General features: G+C 42.5%; 1 protein-coding gene across 8 annotated transcripts in view; it reads left to right on the forward strand.

The window, feature by feature from the left end:
• Positions 1-26154, forward strand: part of AHCYL2 (adenosylhomocysteinase like 2) — a 97880-nt gene that overhangs the window by 63530 nt on the left and 8196 nt on the right. For 2 of the 8 annotated variants that reach the window (XM_083183283.1, XM_083183287.1), the window contains exons 2-15: positions 1190-1301; positions 6920-7063; positions 8663-8763; positions 9483-9585; positions 10076-10170; positions 12134-12240; positions 12408-12524; positions 19983-20046; positions 20278-20366; positions 20454-20524; positions 21288-21382; positions 21520-21618; positions 22052-22120; positions 23316-23394. In XM_083183283.1, coding sequence (XP_083039409.1) covers positions 1190-1301; positions 6920-7063; positions 8663-8763; positions 9483-9585; positions 10076-10170; positions 12134-12240; positions 12408-12524; positions 19983-20046; positions 20278-20366; positions 20454-20524; positions 21288-21382; positions 21520-21618; positions 22052-22120; positions 23316-23394 — 1345 coding nt within the window. The remainder of the gene's footprint in view (positions 1-1189; positions 1302-6919; positions 7064-8662; positions 8764-9482; positions 9586-10075; positions 10171-12133; positions 12241-12407; positions 12525-19982; positions 20047-20277; positions 20367-20453; positions 20525-21287; positions 21383-21519; positions 21619-22051; positions 22121-23315; positions 23395-26154) is intronic. The other 6 variants (XM_083183285.1, XM_083183289.1, XM_083183284.1 and 3 more) reach the window with 3 other exon arrangements.

Raw genomic sequence — 26154 nt, forward strand, 5'->3', positions numbered from 1 at the left:
TTAATTCGGGAGGTCAGATTTCTCCAAAGTAACAGAATAGGCAGGATAGAACCAGAGCTGCCAGGATCCATGGGTATAAAACATAACTTAGGTAAGCCCAGATCATACCCAAAGATGTCTGGTACGTGGTGGGCTCTTGGCATGCTGAATAACAAAAAGAAATACAACGTTAATGGAGATGTGGAGGAGAAATCTCAGGTGAGGGCAGCACAAAGGATAACACAAGGTTATTGGTTTTGCTTTATTTCAAGCATAAGGTAATATTACAGTCATGCTGCTCTCTTGAATTGACCAACTTAATATCAACAGATCTTATGTTACTGGTGCATTGTTCCGATCAGCCCGTTGGGTGTTTTAAACAACATAGTGGAAATGGCTCGGATGTTAGCATTTTTGAACATTCTTATATATACTTGAACATCATGTTAAATGCATAAACATAGTGTATATTACCTCTGAGACTGTTTTAACCAGGCTGGATACTTGTCATATCCCTTGGAACACGTCAATTTAGGTTGATTTTTCCATTGATTTAAACATTTTAATTTACCAAATATAGCTATATATATGTTCTCACAGCTCCTGACGTGAGTCTGTGTTTGTCTGAAAACTTAAAGGTTCTGCTTCTTGCATAAAGTGTATTTTATCACCTTGAGCTGGTTTATGGCTCTGGCTGGTGATGCTACTGACCATGAACTTGTACACTGAAGTAGTTCTGCGGGTTGTTGCATGGTTATCAAACACGGTCATTCCCTCCTGCATTCTCTGTAAAATCATTGTTACATATGTTAAGACAATACCTTTTGTGGACATGACAAGCGAATACTGATGCTACTGTAGAAATGATTTGTGGCTAAATTTTCCAGTCCCTTTGCATGTCTTCATACAGCAGAAAGACTGGAAGTGACTTCCAACATGGTCAGGATGATGAACTATCACTGGCTTTGCGAATACAAAATAGCTACAATCCTGTATCATCTGTTTCGATGCAATTGTCACTGATTGTGTTTACATTGAGAAAGAGAAAAAACTAATTCTATAGTCTCACCTATTCAGTTTTGTTCTATTGTGTGTTTTTTTTTTTTTTTAATGTTTGTGTATGAAGTCTGATCATATTTTGAATCCATTTTGCCGATCCTGTATTTGTATTTGTGTCCCGGGTTTCAGTCGCTTTTTGTGTTTATCGCAGCAGATCCAGTTTGCAGACCAGAAGAGGGAGTTTAACAAGCGGCCCACGAAGATTGGTCGTCGTTCCTTATCACGCTCCATATCCCAGTCATCAACTGACAGTTACAGTTCTGGTATGTATATTTAGTAATGTTTTTTTTAATTTAGTTTTTATTCTTGATGCTTTCATTATGGTAAGGGTTCCCACAGGGCACTGGTGCCAGCGTTTGGCCTACCAGGTAAGATCATTTTTGGTCAATTTGATTGTCCAAACATTTCACGACTGGAAGCCACAAAAACTGAATTTACCAAACAGAAGCACAACTTTTGCCCTAGGGGTGTTGTGGCAACATTTCTGAATCATGGCCTGGTGTGCCGTGATTTTGAAACATTTGGAATCCAGTGCATAACGACCCTTATTGCCTCACACTTAGGCACTTATTCAGATCGGATCGAAGTACAAATTTGTTCTCAAAATGGGCAAAACCATGTGCACTGCAGGTGGGGCAGATGTAACCTGTGCAGAGACAGTTACATTTGCGTGCGGTGTGTTGAAACTGAAATCTAAATTGCAGTGTAAAAATAATGCAACCAGTATTTACCCTGCACAGAAACATAACTTGCACAAATCTAATGCTGGGTACACCAAAACGATTTGGATTGGATACAAATCGTGCGATCCGATTTGAATATGATCCGATTCCATCTATAATCAGAAGGTAGGATCGGAATTGGATCCAACCAAACTATTTTGACCCAATCTGCATCCAATCGGTCTGAATTGGATCCAGATTGATGGGGTTGTGCCCAAATCGTTTTGCTGTGTACCCAGCATAACTCTTTGCACATTTTACATCTGCCCCACCTGCAGTGCACATGGTTTTGCCCATTATGAGAACAAATTTGTACTGCGATCAGATCTGAATTAAGGACCTGTATGTGCTGCCAGCTGTAGTCACAAGAATGGTGGTGTGTAGCTTGCAATCTGTTTCAGCACAGGTAAATGATCCTATTGATGCAAGCAAAGATTCCTTATACTGAGTACAGGAACCAGAGAGTGCTTAAATCATGGGTGGTTGCCTTAAAAGCAGCTGCTGGGTAGGAGAGGGTCAGTCCCCTATTTGCAATAAGCAGAAAAATAAAATAGCAGCGCTTAATTAAGCGCTGCTTTTTTTTTTTTTTTCTGCATATGATCCTATTGAGAATACTTGAGATGTTCCATAATTTAGGACCGCATACTAGAATCTTTAGGAGTGCTCCTCATAATAACAGTAGTAGAATGCCCTTATAGTTCTGTGTACCCTATATGTCACAAAGTGGCAGTTTTTTTTAATGATTTTTGGAACCTTTTATAGAACATTTCTGATAAAGCATTAAATACCTGTGCTCAGTGTAAAGGATCTTTTTAACACGCAGCTTTACTATCATTTTGGTTATGTGGTGGGTGTGAGTTATGTGCTGTGCACAGCGCTTGAGGTCATGTGATGTCTGTAAAGTCAGGTCATTCTCCATTTAAAAGCAGTAATAAGTTACTGTCCAATAAAACACTATCTGCAAGTTTCATATGGTACACTTAATTTATTTTCAAAGCTGTAAGATTATCCTTTTTTAAGGTTAACAAACAGGAGAGTTTGGCATTAAAGGGTTATGATGTCAGTCACGAGATCTGCCTTTTCCTTCTGCCTGAAAACCAGTTTTAACTGCTTGATCTTTTCCAAGTTGGGCTGTGTCTCTCCATTCTCATGCAGATATTCTATCAATGTCACTTTTTTTTATTAAGCAGAGATTTCTAGGGCTTTAGGTCAACGTGGGAATCTAGCCCAGAATGCAAGGCTTCTGTCTCACAGGGATTTGCGGGTTGGGTGAGCTTCTGGACAGAGCCCTGCTGAGGACTGACCTTCAGGGAAATATTTTTGCTTGTCTAATCCTCAGCCACTCAAAGAACTCCAGTAAAGGTCTGCTAACCAGTGTCTCCAATGAACATTCCATGCTCTGCTTCTCACATACACTGAAGCTTTGGATGTACAGTATAATTCAGAGAGTTACATTTTCATAGTTACAATACTTTAAAATAGTTCCTAATAGTATCCAGTCGATGTCTGTACACAGTGCATTTGCTGCAGTCTAATATCGTGCAATGGCTGTGTGCAGACTGTGCAATAATTGGGCCAATCAGGTAATTATCGTCTGATCATTGCACACTGTGTATATTGTGTAACACTATTTTTGTATGTGAATGCAGTGCTGATATTGGAATACAATGACTCCAATATGGGCATGTGAGCTCTACTTGAAATTCCTGCCCCTCTCAGAAGCTAGCTGAATTGGACATCGTTAGATGCATTTTTATGGTAGATGTATCTAATGAACAGTGAAAGTTGAGTGGTTGGTAATATACAGTATGCTAGATATTATCTACTATTATAAATGTAACTGAATCTGCTGCGCTATATAAGAAACTAAATAAATATAGCTTAACATGTAAAAAAAAACATTACGTTAATCTGGGGTAGATTTATCAAGCTTGGTGAAGTGATAGTGTCTAATGTTTGTCACCAGCCAATGAACTCCTACCTGTCATTTTTCAAACCAAGCCTGTAACTTCACAGTTAGTATCTGATTGGCCGGTGATAAAAACCAGACATTTTATCACTTCACCAAGCTTAATAAATCTGCCCCTCTGTTCCTATTGTGCTTGCGTTACATTAATAGAACAGTTTCACTGCATTTGACATGAAATATAATCTGAAAAGCTTTACTAGTTAAATCGGTGTTTCCCAATACGTACTGAATCTCATCACCTTACAGTGGCGGAACTCCTGGAGACAATGGAGTCATCTGCCATTGGGCACCAGCCTTAAAGAGGGCACTGGCTCCATTGCCTCCCGATGCTCCAAGCCGGCAGCCTGGTGGGAGACTCCGCAGAAGTGCCCCGGGGCTCCAACCCGAACGGACCAGTAACTAAAATCTTGCCTCCGTGCTCCTGTGAACTTCCGCCACTATCACCTTTTTATATTATCAGTATATTTCTCAGAAACAAAGTATTACATAAAGTACATTGCTTACCTGTCATCCTTGGGTTTAGTTATGTGGTGGTAGGGTTCCACTTCTGTTTCTTCTCATATGTTATGATTGGCAGCCATCAGCACTGGTTTTGTTTGTCACATCAACCATAAATAATATAAATTGGCTCCAACCAGTGGCACCCATGCAAATGCCAGTTTGGGAAGCACTGCCTTAAGGCGCTTTATTCAATTTGCGTGACTTGCTAACACTGCATGTTGCAGGGAAATTAACCAATTCGATGAAGATTTCATCTACTTGTTACTTCTTTTTTTTTTTTTAAGCTACAGAAGTCTAGCTCAACAGAATTTGCTGCGCTATTTAAGAAACAGTAAATAAATAAAATAAACTGTACACTAAAAAAAAGTTTAAATGTACACATCTGAAACATTGTCTTGTCCTAAAAAAAAGGTAATTTTACAACTCCAAAAAACTAAACACTTCACTTTTTTTTTACAAAAGTTCAAGTAGTCCACTTAGTGTTTTACTATTTTATAAATGACTCAAGATATATAGATCTTACAAGGGGATATGTGTTACACAGAAGCAAACAGTTTGACATCTTTGTATCTATGTGGCCAATATATTGAGATTGCCAGCATTCTGCATTGAGCTATAAAAAACTCTGCAGATAACACTTGTAGATAAGAAATAGAAAGGCTGTAAAGTTTTTTTTGTTTTTTTACCATTTTTGTAAAAAATGTGATGTGTACTTTGCTACTCTAGACTGATTAATCACAATACAGCACGTGACATAACAGAAAAGTATAGGGTCACAAAGCAGCTTGTTACTTTTAGTACTTAGATGCCTGTAATTATATGTAAACACACACACACACACAGCTGGGATGATCTCCCACTTTGGCCCCTTTCACAAATCACCTCGGACCCATGATATTGAGGGGTGGCTGACTGAACTACCCGGGTGCGGTGTAAACCAAACCACCTAACCAGGGTCAAGCAACCCAGCAATTTGACCTGGGTTATAAGAAGGGTTAAAACTGGGTTTGCAATCTGAAAGGGGTATTTGTCGGGCTATCAGCAATGGACCTGCATAGCTGCAAACGGGCACTTTAAACCCACCTCTTCATAAAAGCATATACCAGTTCACCTCAACAGTCTATACCACACTTTCATCCTTCAGCTCCCACTTGTCATCAGTTTGTCTCTTTCCTCTTCAGTATGTAAGCTCTTGAGCTCTCCTGTCTTGTCTACAACTCTTGCTCACCAGCTATACTCGCTCCTGGTTCTGTCTACAACTTTGTTTTTTATCTTTCATTGTTTCTAAACCATACATTTGCACCCAAGCCCTATGTGTGCCCACTACAGCTTACACTGAATATTTTCCCTGTACCTCTTGTATAATTAGCTGTGTTAAGAGCTTTTGTGTTGTTGGTGTACTGTTTACGGTGTTACCATGTACTGTCTTATAGTTTTGTCCTCTGTACATCACTGCAGACCACATATGGCACCCTATAAATAAGTTTTAATAATAACTTCTACAATAATCACCACAAACTTGACTCCTTTAAGTTTACTGAAGGAGACCACATCAGGTCCACTTTGTCTGAAAATATATGGAAAAAGTAAACCATGCCAACAGGTTGTATCAAGGTATGTTTATTAATGTTGGCTTATGTGATCTACAAAAGAGAAGATGTTCATTGGTGTGCAGGTACATATAATATACACTATTATTCCCACCAATCTGTGTCCTTTAAATAACATGGAAGCCATACCTTACAGATCAGAAACCTGATCACATGGAACAGCGGAATGTCGGGATGACGTATAAAGTAACATTGCTTCCCTCGCTAGATGATGGGAAGTGCACAAATATTAATACATACTGGTATTTCAAGATGCTTCGTAAAACATAAAGTTACAAAATGAAAGTGTAATGCTCAGTAACATTTCATATGTTGCATAAGAAGATTACTATTGGCTTAATGTTTGCAGGGCACAAAGCAAATCTATACGTACGATCATGGGGGGAATTTAACTGATCCCTTTGGCTGCTGCTAAATGGCTTCCAATAGAGCTTTTCTGCTGTGGGTGTAATTAACTGTGGAATATACTAACTTTAGCTTGCAGCCTCCTGAAGTGGCTAGCTTATATGTGCGATAAGTCGGCTCCGACATACATGCACCCAAAGCAGTACTGTATGCAATTTAGTTGCTTTGCGAGGCTAATCCCGATACAGCATGTGGACACAGCACTCGCGCCCTACATGCTAGAACAGTTTAATTGCTCTGATAATCACCCACAGAACATTAGAAGTTTTTGTAAAGACAAGAAATTGGGATACTTCAAACAAGCATATACTAAAACAGACTGCTATAGACCAAATAGAATAATGGGACAAGACCGTTATAATCTATAGTACTGTATGTAGACACAGAAAAAGTGCAGCCCTCCAGGGCCTTAAAGATGTATACTACTAAGTAATGAATACATGTATATTTCAAAATCTAGGATTTTGGGGGGTAATCCCCACCCCCTTGTCTTGATTCTCCCCCGTGTTTGAACTCCCTGCCCTCAGAGCAGAGGAGCATGATCTTATTGTGTAATCCGTATAATAGTATGCACAGCTCAGGTGACTGCGCTACATTGTTCAGAAACTTCTGAACCTGCATCAATGGAGGCAAACTAGGTTTTTGCCTTTGCTGATTATATCCTCTTTCACTAGCTGCTTCCTACACAGACAGTTCAGATGATGAGACTTCTCCGCGGGACAAGCAGCAGAAGAACTCCAAGGGCAGCAGCGACTTTTGTGTGAAGAACATCAAGCAGGCTGAATTTGGGAGAAGGGAAATAGAAATTGCAGAGCAAGGTAATGTTCGTAAAACCAGGTTAGCTTTTAATGTATGCCTTTAAGAAATATACACAATGTAGCACAAGGTGTTTTGTATTTAGCCAATTTTTATTGTTTTGGGATTTTTTTTTTTTACCATGTATTTGAGTTTGTACTCTGCTAAAAATAGGAAATTAAGATTGTGAAAACAGTAACTTTTTCCGCTCTGGCTTCAGTGTGGGCCTGATTCAGAGTGAATTGTAGTTTATCAAGAACTCTCTAAATTGCAGCTCCTGGTGCTAGCATGGGGGGGGGGGGGGGTGAGTGGGCAAGAGGGGCAAGGCCTTTCTGCATGCCAGGTTCCGCCCGCAATGTGCCTGCAAAATGTTGCTGACATATAGCTAAAGTACTGGCTGCACAACCTAGTTAGGAAGCCAGGTACAGACCAGCCTTGTTTTGAGGTCGCAAGATGCTGTTTGTGACATCATGCATACCTGCGTTGTCCAGACTGCTCCCATCATACTCCATTTCTGCAACAAACAGTCTGTTGCTGCCACCGTTGCCGCACTTGGTCTCTACTTAAACCTCGGTCATATGGGGGGGGGGGGGGGTTTCATGGGCCTGAATCAGGCCTTATATACAAGTGTCTAACTCTGCTGGTGGTTTAGGGCGAAATCTATATGGAGTATGTATTTCAGAATCCGCTTGTTTTATAACTGTCTAGCAAAACGTTTACTTGGTATTTACAGTAAACAGGAACCATGACAAGTGCCACAGCTAGCGCCAAAAATGCTGACATAACCCATACTTTAATAATATCTTCACAGGACACCTTCCCTGTGGGAATTATTTGCAATATATGATGTAGACACAATGGTTTTGGTATTGGTTCTGTGGTCAGAGAGGTATGAGAAACAGGTGCACGGCCACAAAGGACAGGTGTAGACCCAAGCGCAGCATTCCTGCACACTGCCAGTACAGGGCACAGATGTATTTCCGATGATCCTGATTGGCCTTATTGTGGACTCTGGAAATCATGAGTGTCATGAGGTGTTATTTATCATCTCTCTATTAAAATTTCTTATTTAAGTCTATTTAATGTAACTTGCTGGACAATTGTCTGTCTGTTTTTTGAACACCCTTAAACTTGTGGTGTACTATTGCAGAATATACAAAAATGCACTTGGAATTTTGGCTTTTATTCACATGTAGTCTTCCTGGCTGTATAATGCTCAAAAATTTAGTTCTAAAGCCTTTGCTCCTGTGCTATGGCTTCCTGCTACCTGTAATACTGTCTATGGTATCCATTTAGCCCTGATGGGTTTTCAGCCGGAAAATAAACCAAAATGGGCTGATAGCTCGATACATGACCAATGGTCGTTATCTTGTTATCCACTTCAGGACTTTATTTTTATTTTTTTCTCCAGAAGAAAAAGGTCAAGGTATGGAGCGATATATACATGGGATCCGGAATAACTTCCCAGACCCATGTATTGTCTCTTGGTAGCTGTTGGTAGCGTCATCACTGCCAAAGTTACAATACTATTGCGTTTCTTAGTAGTACTGAAATTCTATTTCTACTGTTTAAATACGTTTTAATGATCCTTCTGATTTGGTTGTTCTTTTCCTTCCTTGCAGAGATGCCTGCACTGATGGCACTGCGTAAGAGAGCTCAAGGAGAGAAACCATTGGCTGGAGCCAAGATTGTTGGCTGTACTCACATAACAGCACAAACTGCGGTAAGCATTGCTTCATTGTGCTAATCAGAAATAATTTCAAGTGTATTTATATTTACTTACCACAAGTTTAGTTAATTCTATTTTTAAATGACTGTATACAGATTTTGCAATACCCCCACAAGCCGATAAGTAGTTCATAATGGTAATGTATTTGTTGCCCTATACCGGTGATGGCGAACCTTGACATTCCAGCTGCTGTTGAACTACATATCCCAGTATGCCCTGCTACAGTTTTACTATTTGGCCATGCTTGCACTGATGCAGGGCATACTGGGCTGTGTAGTTCAACAGCTGGAGTGTTAAGGTTAGCCATCACTGCCCTATAAACAGACTTCAGGATTGTAGAACTGAAGGAATCTAGCACACGTGATGCAACTATTTACTGATAGTTTTTTTGTTTTTTTCCTTAACTGTTAAAAAGCCACCACTGTAGTTCAGCGTTGACCCCCTTCATTACTGGTGGGCCGCACGTACAGTATTACTGTTTTGCATTTGGTAGTGAAGATAATGGAGTCTTCTGGATATTTGGATGTATTATCTGGCTTTCAATAAATTTGTGCAATTTTAGCTTAATTGTTAAATCTCAAAAATGTCTGGTTATCCTCACACATACAGCAGCCAGAGAGGCGATTTCTTCTTTTTCAGGTTTGGTCTACTTCTAGTCTAATGATTTGATTTGGAAAAGGTTAATTTTTGTTTTTAAAACTTTCATTCTCCAGGTTTTAATTGAGACATTGGGAGCCCTGGGAGCTCAGTGTAGATGGGCTGCCTGCAATATTTATTCCACTCTGAATGAGGTAGCTGCTGCTCTGGCTGAGAGTGGTAAGTTTTGGTGACATTCTATAGGCGTTTGCTGCATGCTACAGAACGTAAATACGCTATGCATAGTTAGAACATCTGCATTATGTACAGAGTGATTTTAAAATATTGTTATGCTACATAGGCTACACATGAGCATAATGGCCAAGCTTTGTTTGTACTCTTTATACAGGTTGTGTTTTTTTATTTATGTTTAGCTAGTTGTTCTAGGTAATATAAACATTACTAGTCATATATTTCCATCGTTGTGGACTGTCCTCTTGCTTGCATTATAATTACAGACCATTTGCAGATATTGGGGTATTGGTTTTCCTTTTTGTGTTTATTTTTAAATAAAATGTGGTATATGTTTGCCCCCTTAACTACTTTAAGCGAGCTTATTTTTCTGTTCACTATTAATGGCAGCATTTAAGCCGTCTGGGATAGTGGCCATTTTGTTTTTCATATTAAAGGGGTTAAAATGATGCCTGATACATATTTCCTCCACTGTCAGGGTTCCCAGTGTTTTCTTGGAAGGGAGAGTCCGAAGATGACTTCTGGTGGTGTATTGACCGCTGTGTGAATGTGGAAGGTTGGCAGCCCAACATGGTGAGTCTAATTATCAATTGGTGTATACCTGAATTCTTATGATGACCTGTTTGTATACTATTCTTCAAAAGCTGTAGACCTTTTTAGCGAAAACAGGTATGTGACAACAGAAAACACACACGGCTTTCTATGAAGGTATGCGTTTTTTTTCGGGCAACCAAATTGGATGGCATGGGACAAATATTTAAACAGAAATCTTCAGTTTTTATCACCCATCGTTTCTTTGGTTCTAAACGGAATACCTTCACCCCCCTTAGTGTATACTAGACAAATATATGTGGTTGAATCTAAATGACTACATTGTCTGTTTTGTTATAATTTGAGCTGCTGTTATAATATCTGTGAAAATCTATACATTTGTTTGCACAACTTGTTCAAGAGCTGCTGCAATTGAGATGCCACAAACTTCCCAATCCCTCTGTAAATACTCTACAAGGCAGCAGAAAAAAAGATGTTTATTTGGATATCCTCTTGTCAGTCAGCTGCATGGACTACCATAGTTTGTGTGGCTCTTTTTTTAGAGTATTTTTACAGTATATTTTTATTTTAAATGATCAAAGTCCATCATGCCAAGGGGATTATTTTTTAACTTGAAAGGTCTTTATTTCATACAGTAATCTGACTCTTGCCTCATTTTACATTGTTTGTATTGTGCGGTATGATTGTGTCAGATACGTCATGGGTCTTTGTCGTCTTTTTCATGGAATGCAAAAAGGAACCAGGAAGGAACGTGTCTGGTTTAACAATTTCTCCTACAAAAACTTACAAGCAGTTTGTTTTATTAGATTTTATCAGTCCATGGGTTGTTGTTTTCCTACATCACTGTTAGCTCTGGAACAGAACATCGATCATCCTGATCACATCACAATGGCTGCAGTGAAATAAGCAGGAATCTTGCATTGACCTGCAGGGTACAAATGGACAGAAAGACCTGCCAAGAAAGTGAGAGTTGCCTGGATACGTGTTGGACAAGGAGGAAGACTGTGAAATGTGGAGATGTCTTGTAGCATTTTAATGAGTATATTAAGGAGAATACAAATTGCCTTTTCAAACTTGTTCTCCAATCTTAGTGTGTGATGATGGAGTTTTAAATAAGTGTTTCAAGTAGTAAATGCATATTATACCATAAAAGTTTAGGGGAAACTTTAAATTGTGTAGTTGTAACCGTTTCCAAATGAAACAGAGGTTAAGTTTAGCATGTAGCATGTTTTGTTGCCTCGTTAGCTTATTGCAAGTGTGTTTGCTTGGTTATGGTATATTAGATCTACAATGTCTAGGTCTACAGTCATATGGTCGACGGGGTCCAAATGTCGACATGAGTTCATGTTTTTTTGGGTCCATGTTGACACAGGTAGACATGGACACTGTCTAAATGTATTGTCTCCCCTCGAATGGCTCGCTGTGCTCAGCACACTATTAAATTCTCCTTCCACACCATAGTGGATGGTAGGGTATGAGATACCACCTGTCGGCACATGTCGGCTCAAATTTTTGGTAATTGCATGTTGACACTTTTCATATCGACCCTTTTCACGTCGCCAATAATGGTCGACCTAGAGTCAATCTATCATGGGTCCAGATACCGTTTGCTTGACTGCAGTAAATAACTTGCTGTAATTGGGCACCAGATAAACTATAATCCTGCTCTAAATTGAATCTGTGCAGTACATGATTACCCCCCCCCCCCCCCCCCCCCCCCCCCCTCTGGTTTTCAAAGTATTTGTTAAGGCTGTCGTCTCACACTTAAGAGAAACATCTGGGGCGCCTTTTTGAAATGCCATGAATATTTTATTTGGAAATAGTAAAATTTCATTTTCATTTTGAATTGTTGGAAATGTAAATCGATCTCCCCCTCATGGACACTTTGGGTATATGTGAATTGCCAGATTAGGCAGTTTTCTGTGGTAATCATTGAGAAATGGATCTAATATGATTCCAATTTTTTTTCTGCTTTTCTTTTCAGATTCTAGACGATGGTGGGGATCTCACACACTGGATATATAAGAAATATCCTAACATGTTCAAAAAAATTAAGGGTATTGTGGAAGAAAGTGTAACTGGTGTACATCGGTAAGTAAAAGCTTATGGTTACCAGGGCAGTCCATCTACGGCCCAGCACAATCTAGAGTATAAGTTACGGAGTATAGTTCTGGTGTATTTATGCAGTAGGAGACTTGCTTCAAGCTTGTATACATACAATGTTGTCTTATTATCGTGGGCTTTTATCTTTCCTGCAGATTATACCAGTTGTCTAAAGCTGGGAAGCTGTGTGTTCCTGCCATGAATGTCAATGACTCTGTCACCAAACAAAAATTTGACAACTTGTACTGCTGCCGAGAATCCATCCTTGACGGGTAATGGCAATTACTGTGATATTTAACTGTGCTGGTAAATGTAAGGCTGGGTACACGGGGGTCAGTTTATTATTCGAACATACAATAAAGATCGCTAGTGGATCGGAGGTGATGTACACCCAATATTTCGGTCCTGCAGCACGGCCGATGCGGTTTGATTATCCAGATATATTGGTACATTTGGCTGTCTACAGCCGACCATGGCAGAAGCCATTGAATATGATGTTAAAATTGGGAGGCCGTATTAAAATGACTCTGCTGCTAGACTTATTGGGCAGTGATTTTGTTATTGGGTATACACCTTGCCAATCATTAAGTCAGTCAGCGGATTGGCCAGGAGGCTGACTGTGTGTAGGGAATTGAGATGTTTTAGCAGAAAAAATTGTAAGTAGAAACCTCCATAAAGGTGTGTGTTTTTTTTTTTTTTTTATAAACTGTAGCTTGTCTGTGCAGCTGGACTAATCAGTAACACATTTACACTGTTTGTTTAGAAAAGTTCTTTTGTGTAGTTACCACTACCGCGTTCTCTAAGCAACCATATTATCTTATGGGTCCTACACACATGCCGATGTGTGTAGGGCGACCTAGCTGTGCTATGTCGGGCCGTTCTGCTCCGAGTCTCTCAGCACACAGAGCTGACAGCCCACACACAGAGCGAGCTGTCAGCTCTGTGTGCTGAGCAAGAGGACAGCGCCAGTGTTCTCTGGTGGGAGAACCCTGCTGATATTGATGGACACTGTTCATCAATCTCGGCCAGCGATAAAGACGCGCGGGGACGCGCATTGCTGTCGATATAGCCCCCACACGCACACACCGATGTGGGGGCATTTTCTAAGCGACTTTGCCACTGAACTAAGCAAAGTCGCTTAGAAAATGCCTTCATATCGGCATGTGTGTAGGCTGTATTAGACTTGTGTTGAAAGAGAACTATAGTAGTTTACTGGAAACGATAAAGTACATTTTAGTCAAAGGTTTTATGTATCTTAATAATTGTGAAAGTGTTCTTAAAAATGTCCGGTTTTCCCTCTTAAACCTGCACAAACTGCTTCTTTTTTCTTTTCATTTTGTTTTTTTCTTTGGGTACTTGTGTAGTTTCACAGCGCCACTAGATCGCATGCAATTTACTATCCAGTTCATTTCCCCACTATCCACTAGGGCGTGGAGTTCATTTTTATATAGTGTGGCGAGCCCCGCAAAGGGACACTGATTAAGCTACTTGTGGTGGTTCACAGCGACTCACGATATTCAATTCCATGGAATACATTCTTGCAGGTATTCAATGCTGTTTGCGAGTGGTGACAGCGAGCAGGGCTTCCTGCTCGCTGTCACCACTCACCCTGACAGCATTCAACACAGCCTCTGCATCTGCTAATTCCCCCTCGCTCCGTTGGCGGATGCGGCTCCAGAAGCAGCGAGACCCGCCGCTAAAAACTGCGAGTTTTCTGCAGCAGCCGCGGGTCTCGCTGTTTTGGGGAATTCTCGCCGTCCTGTGACGGCGAGGATTTCCCCAGAAGGTTGAATAGAGCGAGCAGCCGGCGCGGGGGTTAAACAGCGAGGATCGCTGGTTTTCAGCAATCCTCGCTGTTTAACCCCCTCGCCGGCCGCTCGCTGCGGCATTGAATACCCCTGTCTGTGTCCCCTCCGCCACACTATATAAAATCAACTCCACGCCCTAGAGCAGCGGTGGCCAACCCGCGGCTCGCCGCGCTGTAAATTGCGGCTCCAGCCTCCCGTCTGCAAAGCGGGGTTTTGAATTTGGCGCCAATTCGGCTGCCAAATTCAAAACGCCGCATCGGCGGCCAATAGGAAACGGCCGCGGCGAGCCAATCAGCGCTCGCCGCGCCGTTTCCGCCCTGCCCCCGGCGTCTGACATCAGACACCAGCGGGAGGGCGAAAAGTCTTTTACACGCCGGCGGAGCGCAGGAGCGCTCCTGAAGACGCGAGAAGCCGCCGGAGGATGGCGCAGAAGACGGCGGCGGGGAGAAGAGTTCCGGCGCCGCTGAAGAGGCCAGAAGACGCCGGGATCAAGACAGAAGATCTCCGGCGCCTTCTGCAAGAAAAATGAAGATGGCTCCCGGAGAGGCCAGCGGGGGTGGGAAGCAAAAGAGCTGACTAAGCTCCCCCCAGCGGCCTCTCCCAACACCAGGTAGGGGCCTTTGGCCTCCTACCCTCCATCCACCCTAGACCACCGGGTGTCGGGCACTAGGCCCGTGGGCAAATTCAGGCCCTTCTGGCCTGTGTGCGCATTAGTCGGGCCCTTTTGGCCCGTGGCTCATTTGTTTGTTGGGCCCTCCTGGCCCTCTAGGTGGGTCCTTTAGTTAGGAAGCTGGGCCCTCCAGCATAGGTGTTGCACTGTGGGCAACACCTGTGCTGGAGGGCCCAGCTTCCTAACTGTGGGGGCATATGATGTTTGGCACTGTGGGGGGCATGTGATGTTTGGCACTGTGGGGGGCATGTGATGTTTGGCACTGTGGGGGGCATGTGATGTTTGGCACTGTGGGGGGCATGTGATGTTTGGCACTGTGGGGGGCATGTGATGTTTGGCACTGTGGGGGGCATGTGATGTTTGGCACTGTGGGGGGCCATGTGATGTTTGGCACTGTGGGGGGCATATCTGGCACTGGGGGCATAAAGTTTTGTCATGTGGCCACTCTCCTTGTGTCATATTACCACGCCCCTGACCACTCCCCCGATCACGCCCCTTTTTGGCGCGCGCACCTTCGGCGCGCGCATGATGTTGGCTCTTTGACTTGACGACTGATATTTTTCGGCTCTTTACCTCTGACCGGTTGGCCACCCCTGCCCTAGAGGATAGTAAGGAAATGAAGTTGATGGTAAATTGCATGCGATCTAGTGGCGCCGTGAAACTACACAAGTACCTTTTATTTGTTACATTTGTAAACCACTTTCATTCTGGTCTCTGTTTTTCCATGCACCTGAGATTAGTTAATTATGAATGGATTTAATCCTAACTGCAAAACACAGATTTGTAAATAGTAACAGAACGATTTCCTCCGGAGCTGTTGCAAGATATTCAGTGCTGAATATACCCATCTTTAAAGTGACATTTGTGTACCTACTTTGTAAATCCATTGCTGTACCTCCTGTCTGCGTGTAAAAATAAAATGTGTTTGTCAGGTTATGTAAGGTTTCTTCTGTAGTCCTGTGTCCTTTTATACAGGACTCTGATAATGGCAGCTCGATAAGTGGCATTCTGTTTGCTTTGTAACCGCTAATCATATACTGTAAAGTAATAATCACCTTGGCTAGATTAAAAATTAACAAGAGGATGGAAATTACTTTAATGGACAACATGGGTAGAGGGAATTAAAATGACCAGTATATTTCTCTAACCTTATTTAGTCACTCCTTGTGTAATGTGCTTAGTTAGAGATGGCTTTAGAAGACTCTTTATGTTACAGCACTCTTCTCGAAAAGCTCAATGTTCATTGCAATTACGCTTTCATTTTTTTATTTTGCTTAACCAAAGCGTGATTCTACCATTATAGTTTTGGGGTGTGGCCTGTCCGCACAGGATGAGTGTGCCACAATATAATTGGATCCAGAACTGGGAAGGTAGTTAATATAACTTCTGTGTATCCATATAGTCGGCACATATAGATTAATTTAAAGCTGTGAATAGTATATACGTACAATATCCCAACTACTTGCACTGAGAGCAAAGCAGTTAATATGCCTACAGAGATTTATGCATGGAGAGGGTTACAGAAAAATGACTTATGGGATGATATATTAAGCGGTAAAAACAATGAAGTGGACCAGTGGCTATGTTGCCCATAGCAACCAACTGGCTTCAAGATAGCATTTATGAAGTACTTTCTATAACATGATAGGTAAGTGCTTGCTGTGGGCAACTTCACAGCGATTTCCTTTTCTTGGTACATCAACTCTTTAGTTTGTATGCCGCACAATATACTGGAATGGTTTGCGCTTGAGCGAATGGATAAAATGCATTTTGCTACTAAAAGTTGCTCTAATTGGCCATGACTTCGTATGTGAGACAATGACATACTCCAGTCTTCTAACAATTTCTGTTTTAATGACCTATACCTTTCACATAACAAAAATAACCTGGGTTGACCCGGGTTCCTGTGTGGTGTGAAAGGGCCTTTTCCGGGTCCAGCAACCTGACATTTCGACCCAGGTTAAAAGAAGGGGTCGAGCTCACACTATGGAGGAGGCACCCGGTATTTGCAACTTTGTTGAAGCAAAACATGTTACAATTCTAGTGTTCTTTTGTCTTTAATTTAGCATTCATTGATGCAGCAGCAATCATTTAAGTTGCTGTGACACTCCAAACCGTTCTTTTATGTATATAAAGTTGTCCAGCACCACACTCCTTATGGGGTGTGGGGTTACAGCAACAATATAGACAAGCATTAGATCAGCCACTACCTACATATTTGCTCCAGCTAATGTGAATGTGTTTATGATGTGCACGGCATTTGGAAGCATTAAATCTCTTTAACTATCGCAATAAGTGCAGCAATTACATGACACTTAAAGTTGGTGGTTTGTTTTTGGTTTTTAGGTGTGTTTTTTTTTTTTTTTTTTATTTCTTTAGTTCTCGGCATGTACTAATCTTTTTAAGGTGACTTTAGTGAGGATTTCTTATCTGGTTTTCATTTTCATGAGTTAATTACATTAACCTTTGCAGGTAGGATGTGATTGTAAGGTATCCTTATCAGAGATAGTTTATGTTCTTTTGAACATGTACAAACGGAGAAAAGAAGACTTGTGTTGGGGGCACTGTATTATTTTGAATGATCAGAAAATGATATGATTTAGGATTAAGGGCGGTATTCAATGAGAATACCTGCGAGGTGCAGCGAATCCTTTTTTGGATTCGCTGCACATTCGCCACGTACCGGAGCCTCGCCGGCTCCGGTATTCAACGAGTCAGGGGCAGCGAGCCCCTGACCGGCGAATATGAGCTCCTGCGGCGAATGCCGCAGGGAGCCTGAGGACGGTGGCAGAGAGATGGAAGTCTCTCTGCCTGCCCCAGAACGTTTGTGGGGGGGAGGTGGGCTCCCCGGGTGCCAGGCAGCACAGGCTGCCCCCCGGGGGTGCCAGCAGGGGACCTATATTCACTACACCCGATCGTAACGATCGGGTGCAGTGAATATATGAATATGTAATGAGCGGCTCGGCTCCGGCGCCCCCTGCTGGCTGCTGTGTAAAAAATAAAAATAAAAAAATATTTTTTTTAAAATTAAATATATATTCATGTGCTTACAGCACATGAATAAAAATAGCATGCCCCTCAGAATAAAATTCCTGATTTTTTGACACCAAATGTAAAAAACAAAACACTTTATTTTAAAAGTTCACATTCCACTTCTCCATCCAAAGATAGCGATTGCTACTCGGTGAATCATGGCGAAAAAAACCTTCAAATGTATTCGCCATGTGGTCATTGAATAGGGTGATTCACCGTTTTAGTCCAAAATTCGCCAAACAGCACAAATTCGCCATAAAAACATGGCGAATCAGGCTCATTGAATGCCGCCCTTAGACTTAACTTTTTTATAAATTTTTATTTATAAAATATAGAAAATCCCTTGTATTGACCTCCTGTAGTTTTTGGGGTCGGAACTTTATAACATTTTAAACACTCACATACATATATATATTAATATACACAATTTTGTTAGTCCGACACTTAATTTGTGGACTGTATATTTCAGCGCTGCTGGGTTCCAGTAAATATTTACCTCTATTGAGGTCCTCAAATAGAGGTAAATATTTACTGGTACCCAGCAGCACTGAAATATACAGTCCACAAATTAAGTGTCGGACTAACAAAATTTTGTATATTAATATATATGTGTGAGTGTGTTTAAAATGTTATAAAGTCCCGACCCCAAAAACTACAGGAGGTCAATACAAGGGATTTTCTATATTTTATAAATAAAAATTAATAAAAGTTAAGTCTTAATCCTAAATCATCATTTTCTGATCATTCAAAATAATACAGTGCCCCCAACACAAGTCTTCTTTTCTCCGTTTGTACATGTACTGTCTTTCTGACTTGGGGGAGCACCTCCTACCATAATAACGGTTGAAAGCCTGCTAAGGCAATATTATAATTGGTATAGGAGTTTTTCATTTTGCTCAGGTATGCATATCCCTCTACATCTTAAAATAGGGATACTAGGGCAATTTTATCCAGTGCGATACTACACAAAAAATACTTCTAGTTCTTTTGAACATGTTAGAGCAATTATATTGATGTGTCTGATATATCATATCCACTTTGGATGCATTGTGCTCTTGTTGTATAATTTACACCTGTCTGAATATACCAGACTTTTCTCAGGCATGTAGATGTTTTTCCCAAAGTTAAAATGACATGGCTGTACCTTAAGCTGGATACCGGCAATAGGCATGCTCCCGCAGTCACATGCAATGATGTCCGGATTCATGTGTGGCATTTCAAAACTAATTAAATCGCTAGGGACACCATAAATGCAAATGAAGGACTGAACAGTAATTATTATTATTTTTTTTTAATTAAGTTTCTTATATAGCGCATACATATTACACAGCGCTTTACAGTAGTATAGTTGATCATTCGCATTAGTCCCTGCCCCAGTAGAGCTTACAATCTATATTCCCTACCACATGTACACGCGCACACACAGACATTCTAGGGTTAATTTTGTTAGGAGCCAATTAGCCTATCAGTATATTTTTGGATTGTGGGAGGAAACCGGAGTACCCGGAGGAAACCCACGCAAGTACAGGGAGAATATACAAACTCTGCACAGTTAGAGCCATGGTGGGAATCAAACCCATGACCTCAGTGCTTTTGCGGCAGAAATGCTAACCATTACACCGTCCGTACTGCCCAGTAATCCTTCTATCCTTCATTAACATTGCTCCAGTGTGTACGGGCAATCTTGGCTGACAAGGATTCGTTCCAATGTCCGAACAAATCCCCATCACTCCAGTGTACCCTGCTCAGCCCAGATTGTGTGCACACACTGGAACGATATTAATGAATTGCAGAACTGTCCTATTCAATCATTTATTGGCATACTACAGGCTGCTAGAGATATAGGCAGGACTGATTTGCAGCAAATTAGTCATAAATGCTTGATCATTCCATTTCATCTGGATACCATTTCATCTGGATACAACCTATCAGGCAGATAACCCTCCAGTGTGTTCCCAGCATGCGGAATTCCTGCTGCATGAGCTGGGTATTGGTTTGTTGTAAAGGTTCCTTTTTTCTTTCCCTGGTCTTGGGCTCCATTGAAGGAGTGGCGGTATGCGGGAGCCGAGTAATAAAGGTTTTTACAAATCTTTAGTATTTTAGTAACTATTTGGAACAAATGTATTGTAGTTGAGCAAAATTTCTATGTAATTTTTTTGTTTGTTCATATGAGTGAATGATGTATATCAGAAGACAAAGTTGTACTTTTTCCTTTTCAGTCTTAAACGAACAACAGACATGATGTTTGGTGGGAAGCAGGTGGTGGTCTGTGGCTACGGAGAGGTGAGTGCTCAGCAGATTCTGCTACTTGCAGACCTTTTTAAGCTATTACATTTTTATATTTCATGGTGTCTAGCAAACTCGTGTTGTAATAATGTGTTGTGTCGATTGTATTAATCATATAATGTGACAATTTGAGCTCATCGTAATATGTAGGGTTTAAACGCATTGTAGCATTTTATCGATCACCCGCACTTAGTTTTGCACCACAGTCTGATTGAGCTCTTCCTTTAGGTTGGTAAGGGATGTTGTGCTGCTCTCAAGGCTATGGGGTCCATAGTGTATGTGACCGAGATCGATCCAATCTGTGCTCTCCAGGCCTGGTAAGTGTAATGCCTGAGGTCGGCTTGATTAGCGGATGTTGTCTGTAGCGTGTAAAGAAGATTAGAACTCTGTGTTTTGTCCTATAGCATGGATGGCTTCAGACTGGTCAAACTAAACGAGGTCATCAGACAAGTGGATATTGTGATCACATGCACAGGTAAAACATTGTTAATGAGTCCCATGATTCACCGATTTGTCATCTATTTGTCATCTATTTCCTTCAAACAAAGACTAATGGACAGGGGTGTAGGAAAGACAAATGTAACAGTACAAATAGTGCTCTAAGAATTATTACCATTACAACTACCTAGTTGGATGAAAGTTGGGTACTTGTGTCCTAGCAGGGAGCCCAATTAGCATACGTACGATAGTGTAGTGAAATCGCATCGCATGGCCCTTTTTGTGCCTTGCGATGTACAATGCAATCTCAGTAGTTCATTCAGTTAATTTATTCACTGCACCCTGACTGAAAACAGCAGCACTATCCACGCCACCCTGAAGAGTGCTGAGAGCAGCGAGCCCCGCGAGGGGCAGCGGAACGCGTCCTCTGACCTTTTCATACCCCCACTATACACGTCGGCGTTGAGTTTATTTTATATAGTGTGGTGAGCGCAGCGAGCCACCGAGCCTGAAGCCCCGCACATTACTTCACATGTATTCCGCTGCGCTTGCCACACTATATAAAATGTACTCCACGCCGACGTGGATAGTGGGGTATGAAAAGGTCTGAAGGATGCGTAACGAGTACGCTCGCCACGCTTTGGGGGTATGCAGAATAGTCCAATAAGCAACTAACTTGGGCGCCCTGCTAGGAAACAAGTACCGAAAGTTGGTCTAGTGTAAGCCCAGTATTAGTTCAACATAATAACGTATGAACGATTTGTAAAAATATCTTGCCAATCATGTTGTGAACTCTTAAGGTAACAAGAATGTGGTGACCAGAGAACAGCTAGATCGTATGAAGAATGGCTGTATTGTCTGCAACATGGGACATTCCAACACAGAAATAGATGTGGTGAGCAGTGCACATGTAATATAATATCTGGGTTATACTGAGATGGTGGGTAAAGTAGGACACACGCAGTTTCTTCAGAAGTGCCGGATTAGTTAAGGTCTGAAGTTCTTACTTTGTTCCTGGTATTCTCTTCTCAGGCAAGCCTGCGCACTCCTGAGCTGACATGGGAGCGAGTCAGGTCTCAGGTTGACCATGTGATCTGGCCAGATGGCAAGAGGATTGTTCTTCTGGCCGAGGTACTGATTTGAATATACGTAGTGTCTGGTGTCATAATGCTGCTAGTGGATAGAACGTTTTTCAGAAAGTGGCAGCAGTCCTATACATATTAACCCTTTGAGTGCCAAGTGAATTTGTGAAAATTGCCAATCAACATTTTCTAGTCATCATAATGACCTGTAATGTTTACCATGTATAGGAAATATAATCTTTTTTTCACATACCTTTTTTTTTTTTTTTGTTAAAATTGATATAACAAATGTGCATTTTTAGCCAATATTTTGCGTATCTCTCAGATGTTGACACTCAAAGGGTTACTGTAGATAATAATCGGTGTAAAAGCACTGCCATTTAGCTTTTTCAGTGTGCAGCTCAATGCAACACTAATCTATACCAAATGATTGCATCTTATCCTTCTGTTCCTCTCATTGTCCTCTGTAATCCTCCTCACAGGGGCGCCTGCTCAACCTGAGCTGTTCTACTGTCCCGACGTTTGTGTTGTCCATTACTGCAACCACACAGGTCAGTATTTGGCAAATAGGTTTTTTATGTTTATCGAACTGTAAAGGTGGCCATACACACGCAGATTTATCTGCAGATCTGTCTAGTTGGAACAAAAACATTGTTATGGATGAGAGCAAATGACAGTTCACCATTTGCTTGGAAATGCTGGAAAACTGACAAACTGTCACTCATCCATAACCATGTTTATGTTCCAACCAGCCAGATCTGAAGATAAATCTTACTAGTGTATGGGCACCTTTAGTGTTGTACAAGTCATGACATTTATAGCGTGTCATCTTAATATTACATCAGAAGTTTGTCGCATCTGATACATTCCCCTCCCTGAAAGTGAGAGATTTTGGTAGTTTTCCCTTTTTTTTATTTTTTAAAGCGGTGATCATTTACACTGACAAACCAGGTTGATTTTGCCTTGTAATTGATTGCTTCTTTAAATAAAAATAAAACTCTTCCAAGATGTCTCACTTTCTCAGTCTCACTCTCTATTACATTTGGCCCCTAATGTGTGAGCTTCATCACATGCCTCTTGGGTTGCGTTTATCCTTGTGCCTGAGTGCTCCTTGCATGCTAATTGGCCCTAGAGCATAGCCATCTGGCACCTAATGGATGCACAATAAAATGTATGTATATAGTGTGTGGGTGTGTGTATCCCTAAGCGTAGTTGTCTGCAAAAGTGAACAAAAGAAGCGTATGATAAAAGTTGAATGTTTGCAAAATATCCAGTTTGTTGCATATTCATGTCAGCGCTGTTACATCACCTTCATGTACCTATCAGGTGTGTTATAAATACAACTGGAGTTCTGGCTTCAATGCTAGTAATCACAGTACACATGACATGCTCCTTTTTATTAAATATCTGTATAGATAAGCATCCAACTACCTTCAAGCATCTGAAAATGAATAACATTCTTTGCCAATAGAATAACCAGCTGCATACCTTGTGTAAATGGAGGTTTTATTTCAGTGTAATTTGACTTTGAAAACACAGTTGGCATGGTTTTCGTGTATATGCATTATTGGGAGGTATTTTGTCACTTTCGTCTAATTAGGTCACACCTTGAACCTGAATTTTATTAACCACAAGTCTAGACATGATTGCATCTTCTACGCGGGCAACCTTGTTACACCTTGTTTCCCCCCCCCCCCCCCCCCCCTATCTATAAATACTAATTTAACGTTCTCTGCACATTCTTAGGCACTGGCACTAATAGAACTCTATAATGCCCCTGAGGGTCGCTACAAACAGGATGTCTACCTGTTGCCTAAGAAAATGGGTGAGTGTCCGTAGAGGAAAGATTAACTAACTTTTCATTTTTGGTTATTTCTCCTACCGCAGCAGGGGACACTGCAGTACTGACGTATGAGATAGAGTGGGTGCGTAGGAGGAGTCGGCACTTAAGTGAAAATTTCATCTGTGGCTGGCTCCTCCCCCCTCTATCTCCCTCCAGACACCAGTCTTAAAAAAGTGCCGGAGGAGTCGGTATCCTCGGCAAGGTCTCCACAGGAGACTAGGTTTTTATTTGTGTTTTCTTTTTATTTTATCAGTTTTTAGTGACACAGGCATCCCTGGACAGGGTGCCTGCTTCGTGGGAGGCTCTGGAGGGTCTGGTCGGTACTGCGTGCAGCTACCCTCCAGTACCCAGCCACCGGAGCATCGGCTCCGGGGACCCGCCGCAGCTGCTTGCGGCTAGCGTTACGGGTCCACGGCAGCTTCCCCCTCATCCAGAGCTAGGAGGTGCGTTGCACCATACAGGGGGCGGCCAGAGGAGAGCGCGCTGGCCGGGCAGTATCGTCGCGGCATCAGCGCGACGATGACGTCATCAAACTCCGGCGGGCGCGGGAAGATGGCTTGTGGGAGGTACTTCTTCCGCGCGGACGCCATTGGGAGAGGTGACTGCTGCTACTGAGAGGCTGCAGGCTGGTTCACTTTCCTGACAGTCGTCACTTCAGCGCTGTTCCTCCGTTTCTACAGGGGTACTGTAAGTAGCGGAGGTTTTGTACACACACACAAGCATTGGGAGGGTTTGTGGCTCCTCTCTCCCTGTTTGACACCCAGACTCTAGACTTTCTCTGTTGGGAGATTGGTTTCTAAGGGGTGTTTTTTCTGTGTGTGTGTGTTGGTGTGTGAGCCAGTGTGTCTCTATATATTTATATACTGGGTCACCTGTACAATTATGGCTGGGAAGGGTACTTCTTCCAAGGCAGCTGTGAAGCTGTATGCTTGTAAGAGCTGCAAGGGTCAATATACCCAGCACATGAAGGGTGTTTCACTCTGTGCTCCCTGCTATGATTTATCAAAGGCTGCTGCAGCTGTCCCTAAGACTCCTCAGTCTGTGGTGGATCCTATCCACAGTGTGTTAGCTAATCTTACTGCTGAATTGGTGGCCTCCAGGAAAGACAGGGAGCTGATGCAGACTCAGCTTTCTAGCATAGCTGCAGCAGAGCCTGTTTGGGCCAGGACACTTATTTCTTCTGTGGATTCTCTGTCCCAGTCGCTGGCTGGCACTTCACAGAGAATGCCTGCTTCACAGGTAGCTGCTAAGAGGAAGGCAGGAGTGTTCTTGGCTGTCCCTCATCATTCAGATGATGATGAGGGGTTAGAGGTTTTAGAGGATGGGGAGTATGTAGCTCCACAGGTTCAGGAGTCTCCTCAGGACTTTTTGGATGAAGAGGACGCTCAGGGAGTGGACGGCCTTATCAGGGCTGTTAGGACTACTTTAAACCTAGAGGAGTCTCGGGCTCCGCCTCAGGTTTCTATCTTTGGTCGGGTACAGAAGACGCCAGTGTATTTTCCATACTCGGCTGAGCTGGATAACCCGCTGTTAGATATATGGAAGGTTCCGGATAAGAAATTTCAAATTTCCTCTCGTATTAAATCTCTCTATCCCTTCTCCCCTGAATCCAGGGAAAAATGGGAGGCTCCGCCATCACCAGATGTGTCCCTTTCTAGACTTTCTAAGAAGTCGACTCTGCCAGTGCCGGGGGCGGTCGGCTTAAAGGAGGCGCCAGATCGGCGGTTAGATACTACCTTAAAAACTATTTTCTCCACAGCGGGGGTTTTGTTGAGACCAGCGCTGGCCTCTGCCTGGGTGGCTCGGGCCATGGAGGTATGGGCTTCTCAGCTGGTGTCTGGTTTGGAGCAGGACAGTCCTAAGGAGGATTTATTGTCCTTGGCTGAGTTTATCAGGGATGCTTCTACTTATATAGGGGAAGCGTCTGCAGATGTGGCGTCTCTTGGAGCTAAGGTTTCGGCTTCAGCTGTGGTGGCCAGGAGGGCCGTTTGGTTGCGGCCGTGGCAGGCTGAGGCTGAAATTAAAAAGGCAGTCGAGGCTCTGCCTTTTTCAGGTGATGTATTGTTTGGTGCGGAACTGGACAAACTTATCGCCCAGGCTACGGGGGGTAAGTCTGCATTTTTACCTTCCGCAGCTCCGCCTCCCAAGCGCCAGTTTGTGGCGCCTTCCTTTCGGGCCTTTCGTGGTACATCAGGTTTCAGAGGTAAGACAAGAGGGGGCTTCTCTTCTTTCAGAGGCCGTAGAGGAAGAGGTGCCAGAGTGGCCCCTACTGCACCCGCCACTGCCCGCAGGCCAGATCCCAAGGCCACTGACAAGCCAGTGGCATGACGGTCTCGCAGCCCACGTGGGGGATTCCATTGTGGGCGCGCGTCTGTTGCAGTTTGCAGAAATCTGGAGATCCCATTGCAGCGATGCTTGGGCTCTGGACAGCATTTCCCAGGGATACAAACTGCAATTCGCGTCGCCCCCCCCCTCAAGATTTTTTCGGATAGGTCTGCCAAGGAAAGAGGAGGAAAGTCAGGCTCTGCGTGGATCCATCCAGGGTCTTTTAGACGCAAGAGTAGTGGTGTCAGTCCCGGCTTCACAGCAGGGCAGAGGTTTCTATTCCAGCGTCTTTGTGGTGCCCAAGCCGGACGGCTCGGTGCGGCCTATCCTAAATTTAAAGGATTTAAACCTCCATATCTGTTATCAGCGGTTCAAGATGGAGTCCATCCGGTCCGTGGTGGCATCTCTAGAAAAGGG

The sequence above is a fragment of the Crinia signifera genome, chromosome 4 (genome assembly GCF_055691185.1).
Source record: "Crinia signifera chromosome 4, ASM5569118v1, whole genome shotgun sequence".
In the NCBI taxonomy this organism is placed as follows: Eukaryota; Metazoa; Chordata; class Amphibia; order Anura; family Myobatrachidae; genus Crinia; species Crinia signifera.